The sequence below is a fragment of the Columba livia genome, chromosome 3 (genome assembly GCF_036013475.1).
Source record: "Columba livia isolate bColLiv1 breed racing homer chromosome 3, bColLiv1.pat.W.v2, whole genome shotgun sequence".
NCBI lineage: Eukaryota > Metazoa > Chordata > Aves > Columbiformes > Columbidae > Columba > Columba livia.
The window spans coordinates 87,091,070-87,106,373 of NC_088604.1; the positions used below are offsets into that span (position 1 = coordinate 87,091,070).

A 15,304-nucleotide genomic window follows, 5' to 3' on the forward strand; every position below is an offset into this window, starting at 1 on the left:
GTTATTTTCAAGAACTCTTGAGAGTTCTTCTGATCTCCATGAGTTGTTTTCTAATGGCTTTGTATACCTCCTTAAGTATCTGAGAAACATGCTCCAAAATTCTTCCAATGGAAGATCTTAAAAGAACACAGTAAGAAGACAGTTTGAGGAAGGACATGAAACCCAAGGTGCAAAGACAAACAGGCTCTGGAAGTTTGTAGCCTAAACAACCTTGTGAGAGTTGAAAGGATCACTGAACAAATTGAAGAGATCAAACTAACAGGATCACTGAACAAATTAAACAGGCTTTTGATGTATCAGTGTTTCTGGATAAGAAGCTCTCATTAGTCCCCAGTGTAGCTGTCAGTGCTAAAGGTAACTTGGCAAATGACCTTTTGCTTAGCTGGTCCTTGTGCAATTTCAGATGTAGCCATTAAAGGTGGTTCTATGCTTTTACATGCATTAGAAAACTAGTGTTCATTTCCTGGTCAAATCTCCCCTGGGTATTTTTATTCTCCATTAACATTCCTTCTGGGGATTGGATTTGGGTGCTTCGCTTCCTGTCCTGTTCCTGTTCAGATGTTAATCAGCTGTTGCATTCTATTCCAGTTACACGTTAGCAATGGTTATGTTTCTTGGGCAAAGCCAATCTGTCCTGGCTTTTATAAAAGAGTTATGGAAACTAAGCTACCTTTAACACAGCAAAGAAACTAGAGAATAAAATGCATACTTAAGGATATGGAATGCAACAGAATTAGGGGGACTGAAATCTTTGTATTGTGGAAGGAGGGAGCAGGACTGCAAGAAAAGTGCAATTGTGATTGCTTTTAAGAGACTTCTGCAGGCCGTGATGGGTATGACAGACACATGATATGTCCGGTGGTATTTACATTCAACAAGAACTATGTAAGACTGTAAAGTGTGGGCATTTCATTTTCTTTGGAAATATGTTAGGTGTTAAGTAGGGCTTGTTACAGGGACTCTTGTTCAACAGCTATAGCGTGATCCCTTTTTCTTGATAGCTCTTGGAATTGTTCCCATGCAGGGAACAGAGGTTTTTGCCTAACACTCAAGGTTAATTGGTGTGGAAAATCAGGAATGAGCAATAATCCTCCTGAAACTCAATTTTAATCCAAGAGTCACTATAATGCTATTACTCAGATCTGAATTGTGAGCGTTAACATACAAGCAGAACTGAGATGCGAGTTTCTGCACTAGGAGCTGTCATCCTTTTATTTTAAAATGAGCTTCAAAGTAGCCAGCAGCATAATGGATCTAAATGTGCTTTTAATTGAGATGCCTTCTCTGAATGAAAAGATCTCATTAAATGTTAAAATGTCCTTTAATAGCCTTGCAGTCCTTTTCCATCGTAATCAGTGCCAGCAGTCTACAGGTGCTGCTTTTAGCTTCACACAGCTTGCTTGTCTGCCCTGGACAAGACCTCTTGATGCAGTTATTGCATCATCCATCTTGCTGGTCAGTTGTCTTGATCGGGTTTACTGCAGCAGCTCCTCACGTAGTATGGTTTAAGACATGTGGGAGGCTGAAGGTGCCTCTGTCCATTAGCACGGGAAGGCAACTGGACAAGTCAGTCTTGCATTTGCTTCTCATGATGCTAGAGAAGAGACATTGTTGCCTCCTAAAGCGGGATGTGCCAATGTCCTATGTTGGATATGCATTTGGAGTATAGGTTGGTCCACGCAGACTGAAAACCCTGGGTTAGCTGTGGTGATCAGATATGGGCACAGGACAGTAGCAGCATTTTTTTTTTTTTTTTTACATGTCAGTATTGCATTTGGAGTTTTTTGGAGTATGTTGACTCTGTGATAGCCGATGAATGTTTCTGTAGCGTTGCATTAGAAACAAATGTGATGGTGATTGTGTTATGGAATGTAATTTCCATGTCATACAAGTTTATCTTTCCGAATTAAAAGTGAGGTTAAAGAAATGCTGCTTTTAAGATGAAAAGGATGGAAAGAAGACACAGTGCCTGAAATAAGAAACATACTCTGCAACATAATCACCACATTTCTGTTGAGGAGGGGAGGCTGCTGACTGTGAATTCTGGTAAGCAGACTGCTTTGTAAGGTTAGAAACGGCAATGCAAGAGGAGGTGGTGATGAGGAAAACCCTGCAAGTCTTCTCCCTCTTTGCAGCAGCTGAACATTCCCTGCAACAGCAAGCAGGCAGAGACTGGGTGCATCCTAGAACCAAAGCTAAGTAGTAGGTACCTCAGGCCTCAAGGGACTTGCCAAGTATCAGGAAGACAGTAGGTGCCTACAAATGTGTGGGGTTTTTTTTGTTGTTTTGGTTTGGTTTTGGTTGTTGTTTTGTTTGGGTTTTTTTATTTTATTTTTTTTTATTCGGTGCTTTCCCTCTTTTTTTCCAAAGGGTTCCTTTTGGGACCTTTTTTTGTATGCTATGGACCTCCTTCTTGTTACTGGAGACAAAATGATGCTAACAGGGAGTATTGTGGTTTTGCATGCGTGCCAAGTGACTTAGTTCTGTGGCCCTGTACAGAACAGTCTTAAGCAATTCTGTGCTAAATCACGTCTGTTCCTGGTGTATGGTGAAGGTTTTGCATTTCTTGGATCTCATAGAAACATAGCTACTCTGCAAGTGGGTTTTGCACTGAGGGATGCTCTCTGGTAAAAAACAGCTAGAGTCAAGCTTGCATGCTGCCTGTGCAGCTGTGCTCTGTCACTGCACTCTCACGGTGAAGAGGAAAGAGGTTGTGTGTGTTTCGTCTTTGTGAAGGGGTGGAGGAATCCTCAGCTTTTTTCATTAACAAAGCAAATTGTTAGGTTTCCACTGCAGCCTTCTGACCCTTTGTGTGTTCACGTCTGTTTGCCTGGAAGATGTGACTCTTGCTGATGCTGGTGAGTGTGAGCCTAAGCCTCGCAGCTGTCAATGAGCCATTCCAGTGAAGCTGTAACTGTCACTGAGCTCAGAAATGAGGCTGGAACTACAGTGGATAGTAGCCAGAAGACAGTAGAATTGGAGCTACTGCAGACACTAGCCTGCAAGGAAGAGGACTGTAAATGTTAAGGAACATTACTGATGAGAGATGGAAAGAGTAGATAAAAGGAAGCAGGAGGTTAAGTTTCCTCTTGTATTACAGTGCTAATTAGAATAGCTCAAGAGCTACCTCCTACTTGTAGCTTCAGGCTAAAGCTGATCTTCTCCAGAGTAGTCAGAATGTGGACTCCAGAGCAAGCTCCTTCAGAGACAGGCTTGTGAATAGCATGGTGAGAAGAATTAGTGCCTTATTCTATTTCTGGATATTACCGATATCCTTTTCTGCCTTGTAGCACAAGGTCTGTCCTGCAGAAAGTGCCTGCAGAGAGTGCTCTGAACGGAGGTGAATTGAGCCGCCTTGGAATTCTCTCTCTGTGGTAGCAGAGGATGCTCAGGTATTCTAGGCAAGGAAGGCTTAACTGTGCTGATCAGGACAGGGAATTCTGTAGAAAAAATAACCAACTTTGCTGTGGCATGGTGGTTGGAGCAGAATGACAGAAGCTGGATTCCGGATATTGGACAGGAGTGCAGGTGGGGAAGCAGTGACCCCTGGAGCCAACTAGAAAAAACAGCTGCCTTTCAGAGGTCAGTTACTGGTCTGCACAGGCATCCTACTCAGTGGAGAGATGGTTAAAAGACCGTCCTTTTCAGGGAGACAGTGAAGACAAGGAGCTTATTTCAATGGGGGGTCCTGGCATGAGGTAGTAGCCTCATGGTGCAGCAGTTTGCTGGCTGTGGGTTGCTTTGCGCAAGCCAGGCTGTTTCCATGTGTTGTGCTGATAGGTGACTGACATCAAGTTTCCTTTCTCATGTTTCAGGAGCTGTTGGCCAGATGCTGCTGGATGCTGACAGGAGAAAGCTGATTTGCAGACGAGCGGCCAGAAATGTTTGGACACGTCGTCAGTTTGAATCTGTAAGTCCTTGTTTGAGGGGAAAATTGCCTGGAGGCACTGTGATTATTTAAGTGTTTCTGGAAATTCTCAGATCTTGAGGGTAGGTTTCAAATCCTGGTATCTTTTCCAGGTAGGTGGGGATGAGATGGCGGGTAGCATAATTCCTGGCTCTGGGGTAGGAAGCAGGACAGTCCTGTCTGAGCCTGAGGAACTGTGTGGTGAGAAAGAGGGAGGCCTTTGGTGTGTTTGTTTTGAACACCTCTGCAATGGAAACATGTGTGGACCCATGGATGCAGCTGTTCCTGGAAGCCTCTGCTTGTCTGCCAGCCCATATGGCTGGTGGTTTTGCCTTGACGCTGAACCAGCTCCTGATAGGAGTTGATGGAAAAGCAGATTCAAACTATGCTGGTCTGGTCCTTCCTGGAGGCATACGTTCTCCCTTTCTCTCTCTTTCTCCCCCCATACCTTACAGTTTGCCCTGCAGAGCAGTTATGCTGTTATGAAGCTGTTTTTTCCTGTGCTAGTTGAGACCCGACTGTAGCATTGTAGTAAGGAAAGGGGCCAGACAGCTTGTTGGGGCAGGGCCAGCACTAGGGCACCTCTTCAGTTTGTTTTGGCAAACCTTGAATTTGCGTGGCCCTGGTTGCCTGCCTGTTCCATTCACCTTCAATCTGGCTCTCCCTGTGTGTGTACAACTGCTCCACACCCTGCAGGCCTGTCCCACCTCCCAGGGCTTGGTGCCATTGACTGGGAAAAAGCAGCACAGCAGCAAAAGTGCACCAGGGAAGGGGAGGCTCTACTGTGGTCTCTCATGCCAGTGGCAGTGGTGCTCACAGAGCTATGCTCTTACAGCTGGCTCCCAGATCAATTCAGCTCTCTTCTTGTAGTGATGGGTACCCTAGGCTTTGAACAGAGAGGAAGGTTGTTTCTGAACTTGTGTTGGATCCCTAGTTGACTGGACGCTATTTCAAAGAAACGTATGAGCGGCAATGTAGAGCATGGTATGCTGCTTGCTGGAAGTCAGAGAGTAGCTTGCCTTCCTCTTGTAGAGGTATGGATTATCACAGCTGTAGGTACAAGGGTGGAATGTTTTGGCTCAAACAAGAGTCTGATAATTGCCAGCTCATTTGTAGGTGAGAAGCATAGACTTAAAAGAATGGATGAGGTAATTGTTAGCATTACCAAGCTTCTGTACCAAAGACTTCACAGTTAGCATCCCACTGTGGTAGCAGGGAAGATTTGTTGGGAGGGTCCCATTTCACAGGAGGTTTGTTTAGTCCTTCCTGGAACCAAGGTTCCCTTGAAGCTATTGCTTCTTGAATTTTGAGTGTGTGGTCCCAGTTGCCTGAGTGCCTTGGACATGTCCTTGCCAGGTGCCTTTCCAGCTCTTGCCAGGCTATGTGGCCCAACTATCCCAAGCTAATTTCATTTACTTTCAGAAGATCTGATGTGGGTTGAGACAGGTACCTAGAGTGAGAGTACCATCCAATTGTCTTTGGTTATAAACATTCCCTATTCCTTACATATTTATGGGGTGAGATTTCAAACTGGCTGTTTTGGTGGATGCTAAGCTATTTGTTTCTCTTTTTCAGGGCATCTGAGTGAGTGTCCCTGCTTCATGAGGCTTCGAATTTGAACCCAGGCTGGTAAGTGCTCAGCTCTTCATGGGCTAGAGAAATTGTTGTCATTTCAGCTTGGGATATATCCACATGCATCTCCTGTCCTTAGCCTGGCAGGAATTGTCATAAGGGTCCCCTAGATCACCTGTTTGATGGTGGGGTGTTGACAAGGCTGCTTCTGGTCAGGATTTCAGCATTCCTCTTTGAAGAAGAGAAATGTCTTTCCAGCAAGTCAGACCCATCTGTTTTGCTTGGGGATGCAGTGGAAATGTGCATTTGGTATGCTGGATGTGAATTTTCTGAAGTATTAGAGATCTCTTCACCTACTTGAGTCTTCTTAGGAGAAGGGACCTTGAGGGAATGACTGCAGCTGGGGGAAGTTTCCAGCATTCTGATGGTGGAGATTTACAGGTTAGTCCTAGGAAGTTGTTCATGTCTGTGGAAAGGCATGAGAAGCTTTTGTGAGCTTGTGTTTTTAGCAGAGTGGAGGACAGCTTGCAAATGTTCCTGTGAAGTGCAAAGTCTGGTGCCGCTTGGAGCCACTCTGTGCTTCGTGCAGACACCTCACACTTGCCAGTGCTCCCAGGGGACTCAGTTTTAAGTGTCAAAAAGATGCGGCTAGGAAAGAGTGGATAAGAGTTGGAGAGAATTCTCAGAGCTCTATTTAGACAACATGCAAAACTCCACTGGCCAAAACACAAAGCAAATGAAGTCTGCTAGGTCATCAGCCCAGTGGTATCCATTGACTGCCTTGAAGGTAAGTGAATGGGAGTCAAATGGCCCTGCCTATAGAAGAGGGGAGAGGGTGATCTGAGTTAATGCAGGTCCTGCACTTGGAAGTGCTGCAGGTCAGGCACTGAGGATTGCAGAGATGCTGGGCTTGGTCAGTGTTAGGATCCAGGAAAGGAAAGGCGAATGAGAAATGGCCGCTTATCCCAACTGTAGGGGGACTATGAATGATGCATATGTTGTCCTTGGGGAAAGTCTGGTATCAGGCTCTGCAGGGACTACTTGGCATCTGCGAGACTTCTTGTCCTGTGTACAATGAGGCGACTGAAAATCTGGCTGCCTGGGGAGAAGTCTTTCTGTCCTCCACTGCAGTCCCAAAGTGGTGGAAAGGAAGGAGAGATTATTCCATTTGTACAAGACAGCTGCTTTCCTTCTACCTTGTTTTCTGCTCTTGTACCGCTACTGCTCCTGCAGCAGGAAGAATCCTGCCTAGCACAGCTGGGGTAAAGGGACTAGTCTGGTCTTCCTGCTGGCGTTACTGCTACATGTTGCAAAATCTGGCCTTACAGACCAAAGTCAATGGCATTGCTCCCTAATTTGATGCCACCTGTGACTTGTGGGTGGTATTTGTTTTTTGTGACAGACTGAGCAGCTGTAATGGTACGGTACCTCCTTCTGACAATCCTCCTGTGGTCTGCTTCATTGGGATTCCAGTGTAAGCCAGAAACTTCTGGGTTTGAGCTCTTTAATGGCTGGAGTCTCCTCCCACATAGTCCCTGTTGACAGTGAGAGCACATGATCAATAACTCCTGCTCCAGCTGTCACTGGTGCCTGTGAGGCTTGCAGTTTCCATATTGGAAAAGGCCTTTCCTAAAGAGCCTAATCAATATGCTGCTGTGAGGTCTGTTCTCGTTTGCTATATATAATCTGGACACACACGAACTACGTGAGTGAGCGTGTGTAGAGGGGGGAGAGGATGTGCCAGCCCTCTGCTCTCACTGGCTGGGAGAAGGACACAGCTACCTCTTACTTTGCTCCCTCTCCTGCAGCTACCACTCAAGGCTTGTGGCCACATCCTTTCCGTGCTCTATTATCACTCTGCATGGGGACCTGCTCTGAGACTCCAGAGGAGCCGAGTTCCTGCTGGGTCACTGCTAGGGTTCAATGGAGCACCCGTGACTCTCTTTTCTGTGCACTTTCTGCTGTTGGTAGGTAACCCGCTTTCAGAGCCACGCAGGTGGGAGGATGTCGAGCACAGCTCCATCGAAGAAGCCTTACCGCAAGGCACCCCCGCAGCATCGCGAGATCCGCCATGAGGTACCCATCATTCGTGACGACCAGGATGGAGTGATCTTGGCCGAGCAGAGTCAGGTAACGGCTTGCCGGGTGGCAAAGGGCTTAACACCATTGCAGCTGCAAACAGGGTTTAGTTACACCAAGGCAGGCCAGCTCAAAGAGGCAGAGGGGTTTGAGGTTTGCAACCTGAACTTCTCCTCATCGTGGTCCCTGGAGTCCAGCAGTGAGAAGGAAGTGACAGGGTGCAGAGGAGAGTTGAACGTCAAGAGCCAGACTGTCTCACCAGCACTTCCACGTGGTGGGAAGATGGGGCAGCGAAGTGGGAAGCGATGCCCAAACCGCGGTCCTGGGCACCTCAGCAAATTTGTGAGCCGTAGCATGGATACAGTTGTGGTGTCTGAAGATGAAAGACACCATCCCACTTGCTCTTTCAAGAGCAGAAGCCTGGAACGTTCACTTATGTTTAAAGAGCCTCCTGAAGTCCTGACACCAAGGAAGTTTCGGGCGTCCTCTCCACACCTGCCACTCAAAGGGATCCTGAAGCAGACCAACATGACAGGCCCATGCCCTGAGAGCTTACGCAAGTCCCGCTCAGTAGAGACACTTTCCCGTGGCCGTGGCTCGTGCAAGGAAAGTGATCCTCAGCTCTGCCTCAACCGCAGGGAGAAGCACTCACTAGAGCACAGCAGCAGCAGTGCTGCTGACTCTGTCAAGCGCAGGGAGAAGATCACGGAGGAAAAACTGCAGTTCTCCAAATTCCTGGATGAGATTACCCAGCGGGTGCTGAGTCCCATCCGCTTGCGCTCACTGGGAGAGACCAGAGGAGCAGAACAAGACCAGAACTCTCCCCTCTTGTCCAGGAGCTCCATGCCAGAAGGCCAAGGGAAAGGTCACCTGCAAGGGGTCAAAACCAAGCATGCAACTGAAAGATCCTCCTGCTCAAGCAGAAGAAAAGCAGAAAAGAAATGTGAGGGACGGGGAGTGGCTTCGTGTGCCGGGGAGGCTGACAGAGCTTCCAGACTAAGAAAGAAACCTGTCCTTGGGAGGAAGGACAGTAAGGAAAAACTCCTTTCCTTGGAGAGGAGGGTAGTAGATCAGTATGAGCTGCAGCAGCTGACAGACCTGGGGCTGGCAGGGACATCCTCTGGGCAGCAGCACTCACTGTCTCCATGGAAGAGCAGTGCAGAGGGCAGAAGGGATGAAAGCAGTCCCTGTTCACAGCTATTACAGCCACACCATCTGTGTGCTAAACGTGGGCAGAAGCGTACAGTGGAGCTGAACTACCCAGAGAAAGGATCCTTCTCCACTCCAACACGCTGGAGTCGGGAGGAGGGGCCTGCCCCACCTAGATCCTCCCCTTCCTTCAGCCTGGCACTCAACAAGGTAGGTGCCAGGGCTACCGGCTTGCAGACAGGGGTCTCACAAAGGCCAAAGCCTCCACCTGGATCTCATCTAATCTGTAATGCCAGTGGGGGGAGTGAGAGCAGGCCCCCAGACCTAATACTGTGGGTGTTCAGTCACCAGAAGCTGCTCTCTTGTGGGGGCCACTCATGGCTGTGCTACAACTTTGGTGTATCTTCCTGGGAGAAATCAGCTTCCCTTTGGCTCCAGGAGTTAGGAAGGCAGGAGCTGGTGCTGTTCTCCCCCCTGCAGACTTCCCAGGCAGGTTGGAGACCCTCCAGGCTGTGAGGCAGCAAGCAGACAGCTCTGTTGTGTTGTCAGGAGGTGTTGGGATGCTCCCTGGACTTTGTGTGTGCCCTGTACCTGGCTGTCTTGGGGTATGGGATCTTTGTATGATGGCTGTTTAAGGTCTTTGTAAGCCTTCTCCTTTTTTCTCCAGCCATCGCCTCATTTTAATAGGAATCTCATTATCCCCTTTGCCTGGTCCCTAGTGTCTGCTGAATGTGTATTTGTGGGGTTAGAGGAGGCAGTTGCTAGATAATTCTGCATGAATTAGCCGATTGCCATGTGAGGTCAGGATGTAAGAAAAGAATGGATTGATGCTTTGCCTTTAGGCACAGGCGGATGTATGCAGGTGGTAAGGACTGAACTGATGCAGCAAGCAGCCCTTTGATGTCTTAGGGCCAGCTCTGGGGTGGTTGGTTGCCTCATCCGCAACTGTCTGTGGCATGGCTTCTCAGCCCAGAGCTGGCTATGACACCTAACGGACAATCTAAAGCAGGGGTGTCAGTCTCATTTTCACCGGGGGCCACATCAGCCTCGCGGTTGCCTTCAAAGGGCCGAACGTAATTTTTTTTACGTTTATACAGTACAGTCCTAAAATTCAGCTGAATGGACCTGTACTGTATAAATGTAAAAAAAAATTACGTTCGGCCCTTTGAAGGCAACCGCAAGGCTGATGTGGCCCCCGGTGAAAATGAGACTGACACCCGTGATCTAAAGCATGGCAGCACTTTGGGTTTGTGCAGTGCTGCTGGTACCAAGCACCAAAAATAACCCATGGGCGGCTTGGACTTTGTGAGAATGATCACAGCCTGGGGCTTTCACAGAAAATACAGTTGCTTGTAGTGCTTATTAAATCTCTCCCAGCCATGCTGGCAGGTAGCAGCCATCTCACAGGTTAAACGTGGAGATTGCAAAGGCAGTAAGGATAGCTGAGCTGTGTGCTCTTGTCACTGTGCTGTATCTCCTTGTTCTGCAGGTCCCTGCTCTAGCCATCTCTGGGGATCTTGCCCAGAACATTAATTTCTTTTCCAGGCTTTTCTGACCTTTGGTGTTTCTTCTGGTGTCCTAGAATAGTTACAGTGGCTGGTTTCAGGTCAGCAGAGAGAAACCTTTTTCATAGCACAATGTGGGTGGTGTAAATGGTAGACACATTTTTCAGCTCCCAAATTATTCTCTTTTGTTCTTTTGTGGGGCTTCACGGGTGTTTTGATTGCTGTGGTGACAATTTAATCCTCAGCGTCTGCTGGCCTGTGAGATTCCTGCTACCCATTAACTGTGCATGTGGAGGAAGCTGAAACACCAGCTGAGGTGACAATGTTAACAAGAGATGCTGAGATTGCGCTGTGTGAAAGTAAAGTTAGCTGACTTGTGTGATGGCTTTCTAGTCTAGCTCTTCTGCCTTGAACCAGAGCACACAGTCTGCCTTGGTATCACACAGCTAAGCACTGTGTACAGATCCTAGCAGCTCTAACCTTGCCTAACATGACCTGTCAAGAGCAGGTGAGGAACAGTCACAGGTAGGGTCTAGCAAACACGAATCTGCCCTTTAGCACAGTGTGAGAGACCAGCTCCTCCTCTGAAAGAATCTCACAGCTGTTTTCTTCCCTGTGCAGGAACCCTTGACGGATGCAGAAAGGATGAAGTAAGTGTCCTGCTCCCCCTTTATGCCTGTCATACTGCAACTGTGTGGGTGCTGATTCCTCACATCCTGCCTGTGCCACCTGCAGAGCAAAGCTGACTGGCCCTGCAGGCTTCTCTTAGATCTTCAATCTTCTTGGGGCCATGTGGGCAGAGATTTAGTCTGGGCCTTGTCAATCTCTGCCTTGCATGTCTCTCCCTCTGGAGCGGGAGGAAACATAGGCCTCCAGTGCAGTTGCAAGCAGAGGAGTTGGTGGGTGTGAAAGAAAGTAGGAGATGAAGTCTAATGCAGGTGGAGAGAGTAGTGCTTCTTTTAAACCCTTCTTGTTGTTGCCACTATTTCAGTGTAAGCCACCAGAAGCAGTATGCAGAGGCCTGCTGCTGACTGAGGATGAGAGCTGAGCCCTCTGCCAGTGGTGGTGCAGGACACAGCTGCTAGCACTGAGGTCCAAGCCAGAAGCAGAAAGCTTACACTGCCAGAGGGAAGCTGTGTCCCCAGCTTTCTCTGAGCAACTGAGCACAAAGGAATGAAAAACAACAGGAAATCCCTCTGACCACCAGGCATGTCCTGGCTGGGGAGGAATGGAGCAGTTTGTGTTGGAATGGTGTTGACTGGCAGCTGTGATCACATCTCTAAGTGCACCCCACCGCCTCTGCTTCTGGGCTTAAGGCTTTATCAAATCGTCTTTCCACCATGTATTAAAGGCATGAGGGCTTTTGAACAGTTTCAGGGGAGGAGAAGATGATTTTACACTTTTTACCTTCAACTCTTCTAACCTGGACTAGTATAAATTATTGAGTGAGTTTCATTCACCAGTGAGGGACACTGTAGCTGCACATCTCATCTGGCAGGCGGGCTTTATCCAGGCACTGTAACCTGAGAGGGTGCTGGGAGCCATGGCTGGCCAGCTGGCTTGTGCTGCTTTGCCCCTGCTCCAGGAGACTTTGAGTCTCCCTCTCTGACATAGATCCACCTCTCGCTGCCTGTGCTGGAGTCTCCTGCCATTTTGGTTCCTAACTCCCTGTGTGGGGTCTTGGGCCTGAGAGCAGGGTAGTGGGGTGGGGGTGCTGGTGTGGAGCACCCCTTGTGCACTCAGTGGTACCTTGTTCCTGTATGCCCCAGGCTACTGCAGCATGAGAATGAGGAGCTGCGCCGACGGCTGACATATGTGACTAACAAAATGGAGGCAATGGAGAGAGAGCTGGAGTCAGGTCAGGACTACCTGGAGATGGAGCTGGGCCAGAACCGTGAGGAGCTGGAGAAATTCAAGGACAAGTTCCGTAGGTATGAAAAAGAAAGTGAGAGGGGTAGAGTTGGAGAGATCCTTCTCACCAAGGACTCCCTCAGCTGGCATGAGCAGGCTGTGCCCTGTTGTGTAAATAAAAGGCACGCTGCATCCTCAGAAAGGTGCACCCCCAGACTGTAGGGGAGTTACAGTCTCTGCAGCTATTAATTCTTCCAGGGTATGGTGTAGGAATGCTGTCAGCGTGAGGGGCTGACAACAACAGGGGATTTTTCACCTCTTGGGTGTAAGGCAGGATTGAGCTCAGATGGTTACCCCGTATGTGCAAAAAGAGCCACTGATGACTGTAAGAAAATACGTCACCACTTTACCTGAGAAGTACCTCCGTTAAAAATCAGTGCCAGTCACTGGTCACAACCTTGTATGTGCCATAGCTCAGAGGAGCCCTCCAAAGTCATTCACACCCTTCCCTGCAAGATCCTTTCATGCAGCCAACTTCATCCTGCCTCCAGTAACCTGGGATCTGAAGGCCATTATGTGGCAGAGGTGACACGTAGCTAGTATGGCTGGTTGTCTTAGTGCCGGTCTTTTTGGAGTTGTGGAGTTGGTGGTTTGCTTGGCACCTATGAAGGGGACTTGAGTAGATGCCTGAGATCCATTCCCTTGTATACAATCTTTTTTCTGTAGGTTGCAGAACAGCTACACTGCTTCACAGAGAACCAACCAAGACCTGGAGGAGAAGCTGCACGCCCTGGTAAGTGGCCTATTAAGTCACTACAGAGAAGAGGTAGAAGAGACCCATGTGTCCTAACAGATGGGGGAAGGGGCCCTGTCTTTACCCAGCAGAAGTGGGTGAGGGGTGAGATTCTGGCCATGGCCATCTATTCCCTGTTCCAGCTGGTGTCATTAAGTGTTTTCCTGATTTACTGAGCCTCTACTTGGTCATGCACGTGAGCTTTGGTTCCCCACAACATAACTGCATGGTATTCCGTCGTGTTGCTTCAGTCCCTCTCAAAGTGCCAGGGATGTGTCAGCTGGTCTTGGGGTGGTCATCCTGGGAGGATGGGGGTGGTCAGAGCAGAGCCAATGTGCGTGTATGTCTGTGGTGTGCATTCATAACACTCATGGCTGTTTCTTTTCTCTCCCTCCCCCTCTCTCTCTCTCTTTCTCCTCCCCATGCTGCTGCTGGCACACGCTGGGCGCACTCACCTCTCAGGCCTCTCTCAGCCAAAGCTGGATTTTTGCAGTTGCGTCTTTTCGTTTGTGTGTTTTTTTCTTTCTCCTCTTTACATGTTTCAGCCTGTTGGTTTCATTGTCAGCCCCACACACACCATCCCAGATGGAGGGGCCCCAGCCCTCGTCCAGCCAAGGGCTCGCCTGGTATCCAGCAGCTGCCCGCAGATGCAGCAGGTCCCAGCTTGCAGTGCTCCAGCTCAAGAGTGCTTGACTCTGGGCCTGCTGGAGCATGGTGTGTTGGGAAGTGGTGCCCATAAGCTGTGGCACTGCACAAGATGTGGATGGATGTGAGCTTTGTTTGCTCCCTTTCCTTCCACTTCTGGGCTGTGAGCAGGCAAGTCGAACAGCTGAGATGCTGATTACCTCCATGAAGCCCAGGATGAGATTTCTTTGGTTCTAGCACTTGAATTTCTTGGGTTAATACTATTGTGCTGGTGCCTGAAGACTATGTATGTGGGAAGCGTTGTTCTCTGCTAACCCTTTGTGTGTTGCTGTGCTGTACCCCTGATGCACAGCTGGGCCCTGATGGCCACAGCCTCAGAGCACCCTTGGGCAGTGTTGGAAGAACTTCTTGAGATGGGGGTGGCTTAGTTCTTCTGAGCTGTTTCTCTCTCTGTTGTTACATCTGGGTCTCTGTTGGCCCTGTACCTGAACTATTACGGAGTCTAAAGAGGCAAGATTGCCTGCTTTAGAGAGAGCATTAACTGAGCTCCAGATAAATATACACAGGTCCTTTTTCTTACTAGAGCAAGGCTGAAACTCTTTTAGGATGGTGCCTCTCCCTGCCAATATAACATTTTTTCCATTCAGTGTTGACTGCTGGATCTTTATGGGCAGTGTTCTCGTTCTGTTGCCTCAGAGAAGAAGGGTAGGTATGACAAGCTCAGAGATCTTTGCTGCCAGTGACAGGATGGTACTGATCACTCAAACCCACTAGCTTTCCACCTGGCACCATGTGAACCAGGGTAGAGAGGAAACATTGTTCTGCTGCAAGAAGAGGTACTTCTTTAAGGAGGTTCAAACTCAACCTGTTGTCTCTGTAACTTGCAGAGTGGCTGGCTCCATTTGGCCTTTGGAGTCACTCCCTTGGTGAAGAACCAGGCTGTCCCCCTTGTCTGTCTGTCTGAAAGTTTTTGTATCCCAGCTAAACATGTCATTGTGCTATGCTTGGGCTGAGGTGGGTGGGAAAGCTGGGTTCTTCTGGGCTGCAGAGGTTTACACCTGGTGTTCTTGCATCCCAGATTAAAAAGGCAGAGATGGACCGCAAGACGCTGGACTGGGAGATTGTAGAGCTCACTAATAAATTGCTTGATGCCAAAACCACCATCAATAAGCTGGAGGAACTGAATGTAAGTGTCAGTCTGCAAATGTCTGTGGAAGTGTGACGTGTGGGCTTTCCCTGTTGTTCAAAGTCATTAATGTAAAGGAGCATGTGAATTACTTCAGTGTGTATAAAAGTACAGGAGCTGTACAGAACAGTAGGGACAGACAAACAGAAAAGGGTCTGAGGGGTTGAGCAAGGAAGACCTGACCTTCAAGTTTGATGTATTTGCTCTTTTGAGCTCAGAGTCTGACCTGAGTCCAGGCTGTAGCAACAAGGGTGTCATTTACTCTAGAGCTGGGAGGGAGCTGATGCCTTTTCTACACCATTACTGTAGAAGTTCCTGGATCCAGTGCTTGTTTCTGTTAACTGCTCTCAACTCCTTCCAGCCTGTCTGCGAGATGCCTGACATCAGGCAGTGTCTTCAGGTGTGTCTGAAAGCTCTGGGATGGGATGGCAAATCTGGTGGGACTTTTGGAGAGTATTAAAATCCCCAGAGGGAGAAGGGGTGATACCCTGACAGGGTATATGTCTGGAGCAAGGGCTGGATTTGAAAGGGAGACCTTGGCTGAGTTGTAAGAAAATACACTGGGATGTGGGGAGAAGGGAATGGCAGGTGCATTCATGAGTGATTGATTAGATGCC

General features: G+C 48.5%; 1 protein-coding gene across 13 annotated transcripts in view; it reads left to right on the forward strand.

The window, feature by feature from the left end:
* TJAP1 (tight junction associated protein 1) overlaps positions 1-15,304 on the forward strand; it is a 39,159-nt gene that overhangs the window by 17,980 nt on the left and 5,875 nt on the right. For 7 of the 13 annotated variants that reach the window (XM_021289430.2, XM_021289434.2, XM_021289432.2 and 4 more), the window contains 8 exons: positions 3,816-3,910; positions 5,483-5,536; positions 7,451-7,609; positions 10,834-10,862; positions 11,982-12,143; positions 12,790-12,856; positions 13,319-13,348; positions 14,580-14,687. In XM_021289430.2, the coding sequence (XP_021145105.2) occupies positions 7,484-7,609; positions 10,834-10,862; positions 11,982-12,143; positions 12,790-12,856; positions 13,319-13,348; positions 14,580-14,687 (522 nt within the window). In that variant the 5' untranslated portion in view covers positions 3,816-3,910; positions 5,483-5,536; positions 7,451-7,483. Of the gene's footprint in view, positions 1-3,815; positions 3,911-5,482; positions 5,537-7,450; positions 7,610-10,833; positions 10,863-11,981; positions 12,144-12,789; positions 12,857-13,318; positions 13,349-14,579; positions 14,688-15,304 lie in introns of those variants that run through there. The other 6 variants (XM_005503792.4, XM_065058056.1, XM_065058059.1 and 3 more) reach the window with 3 other exon arrangements.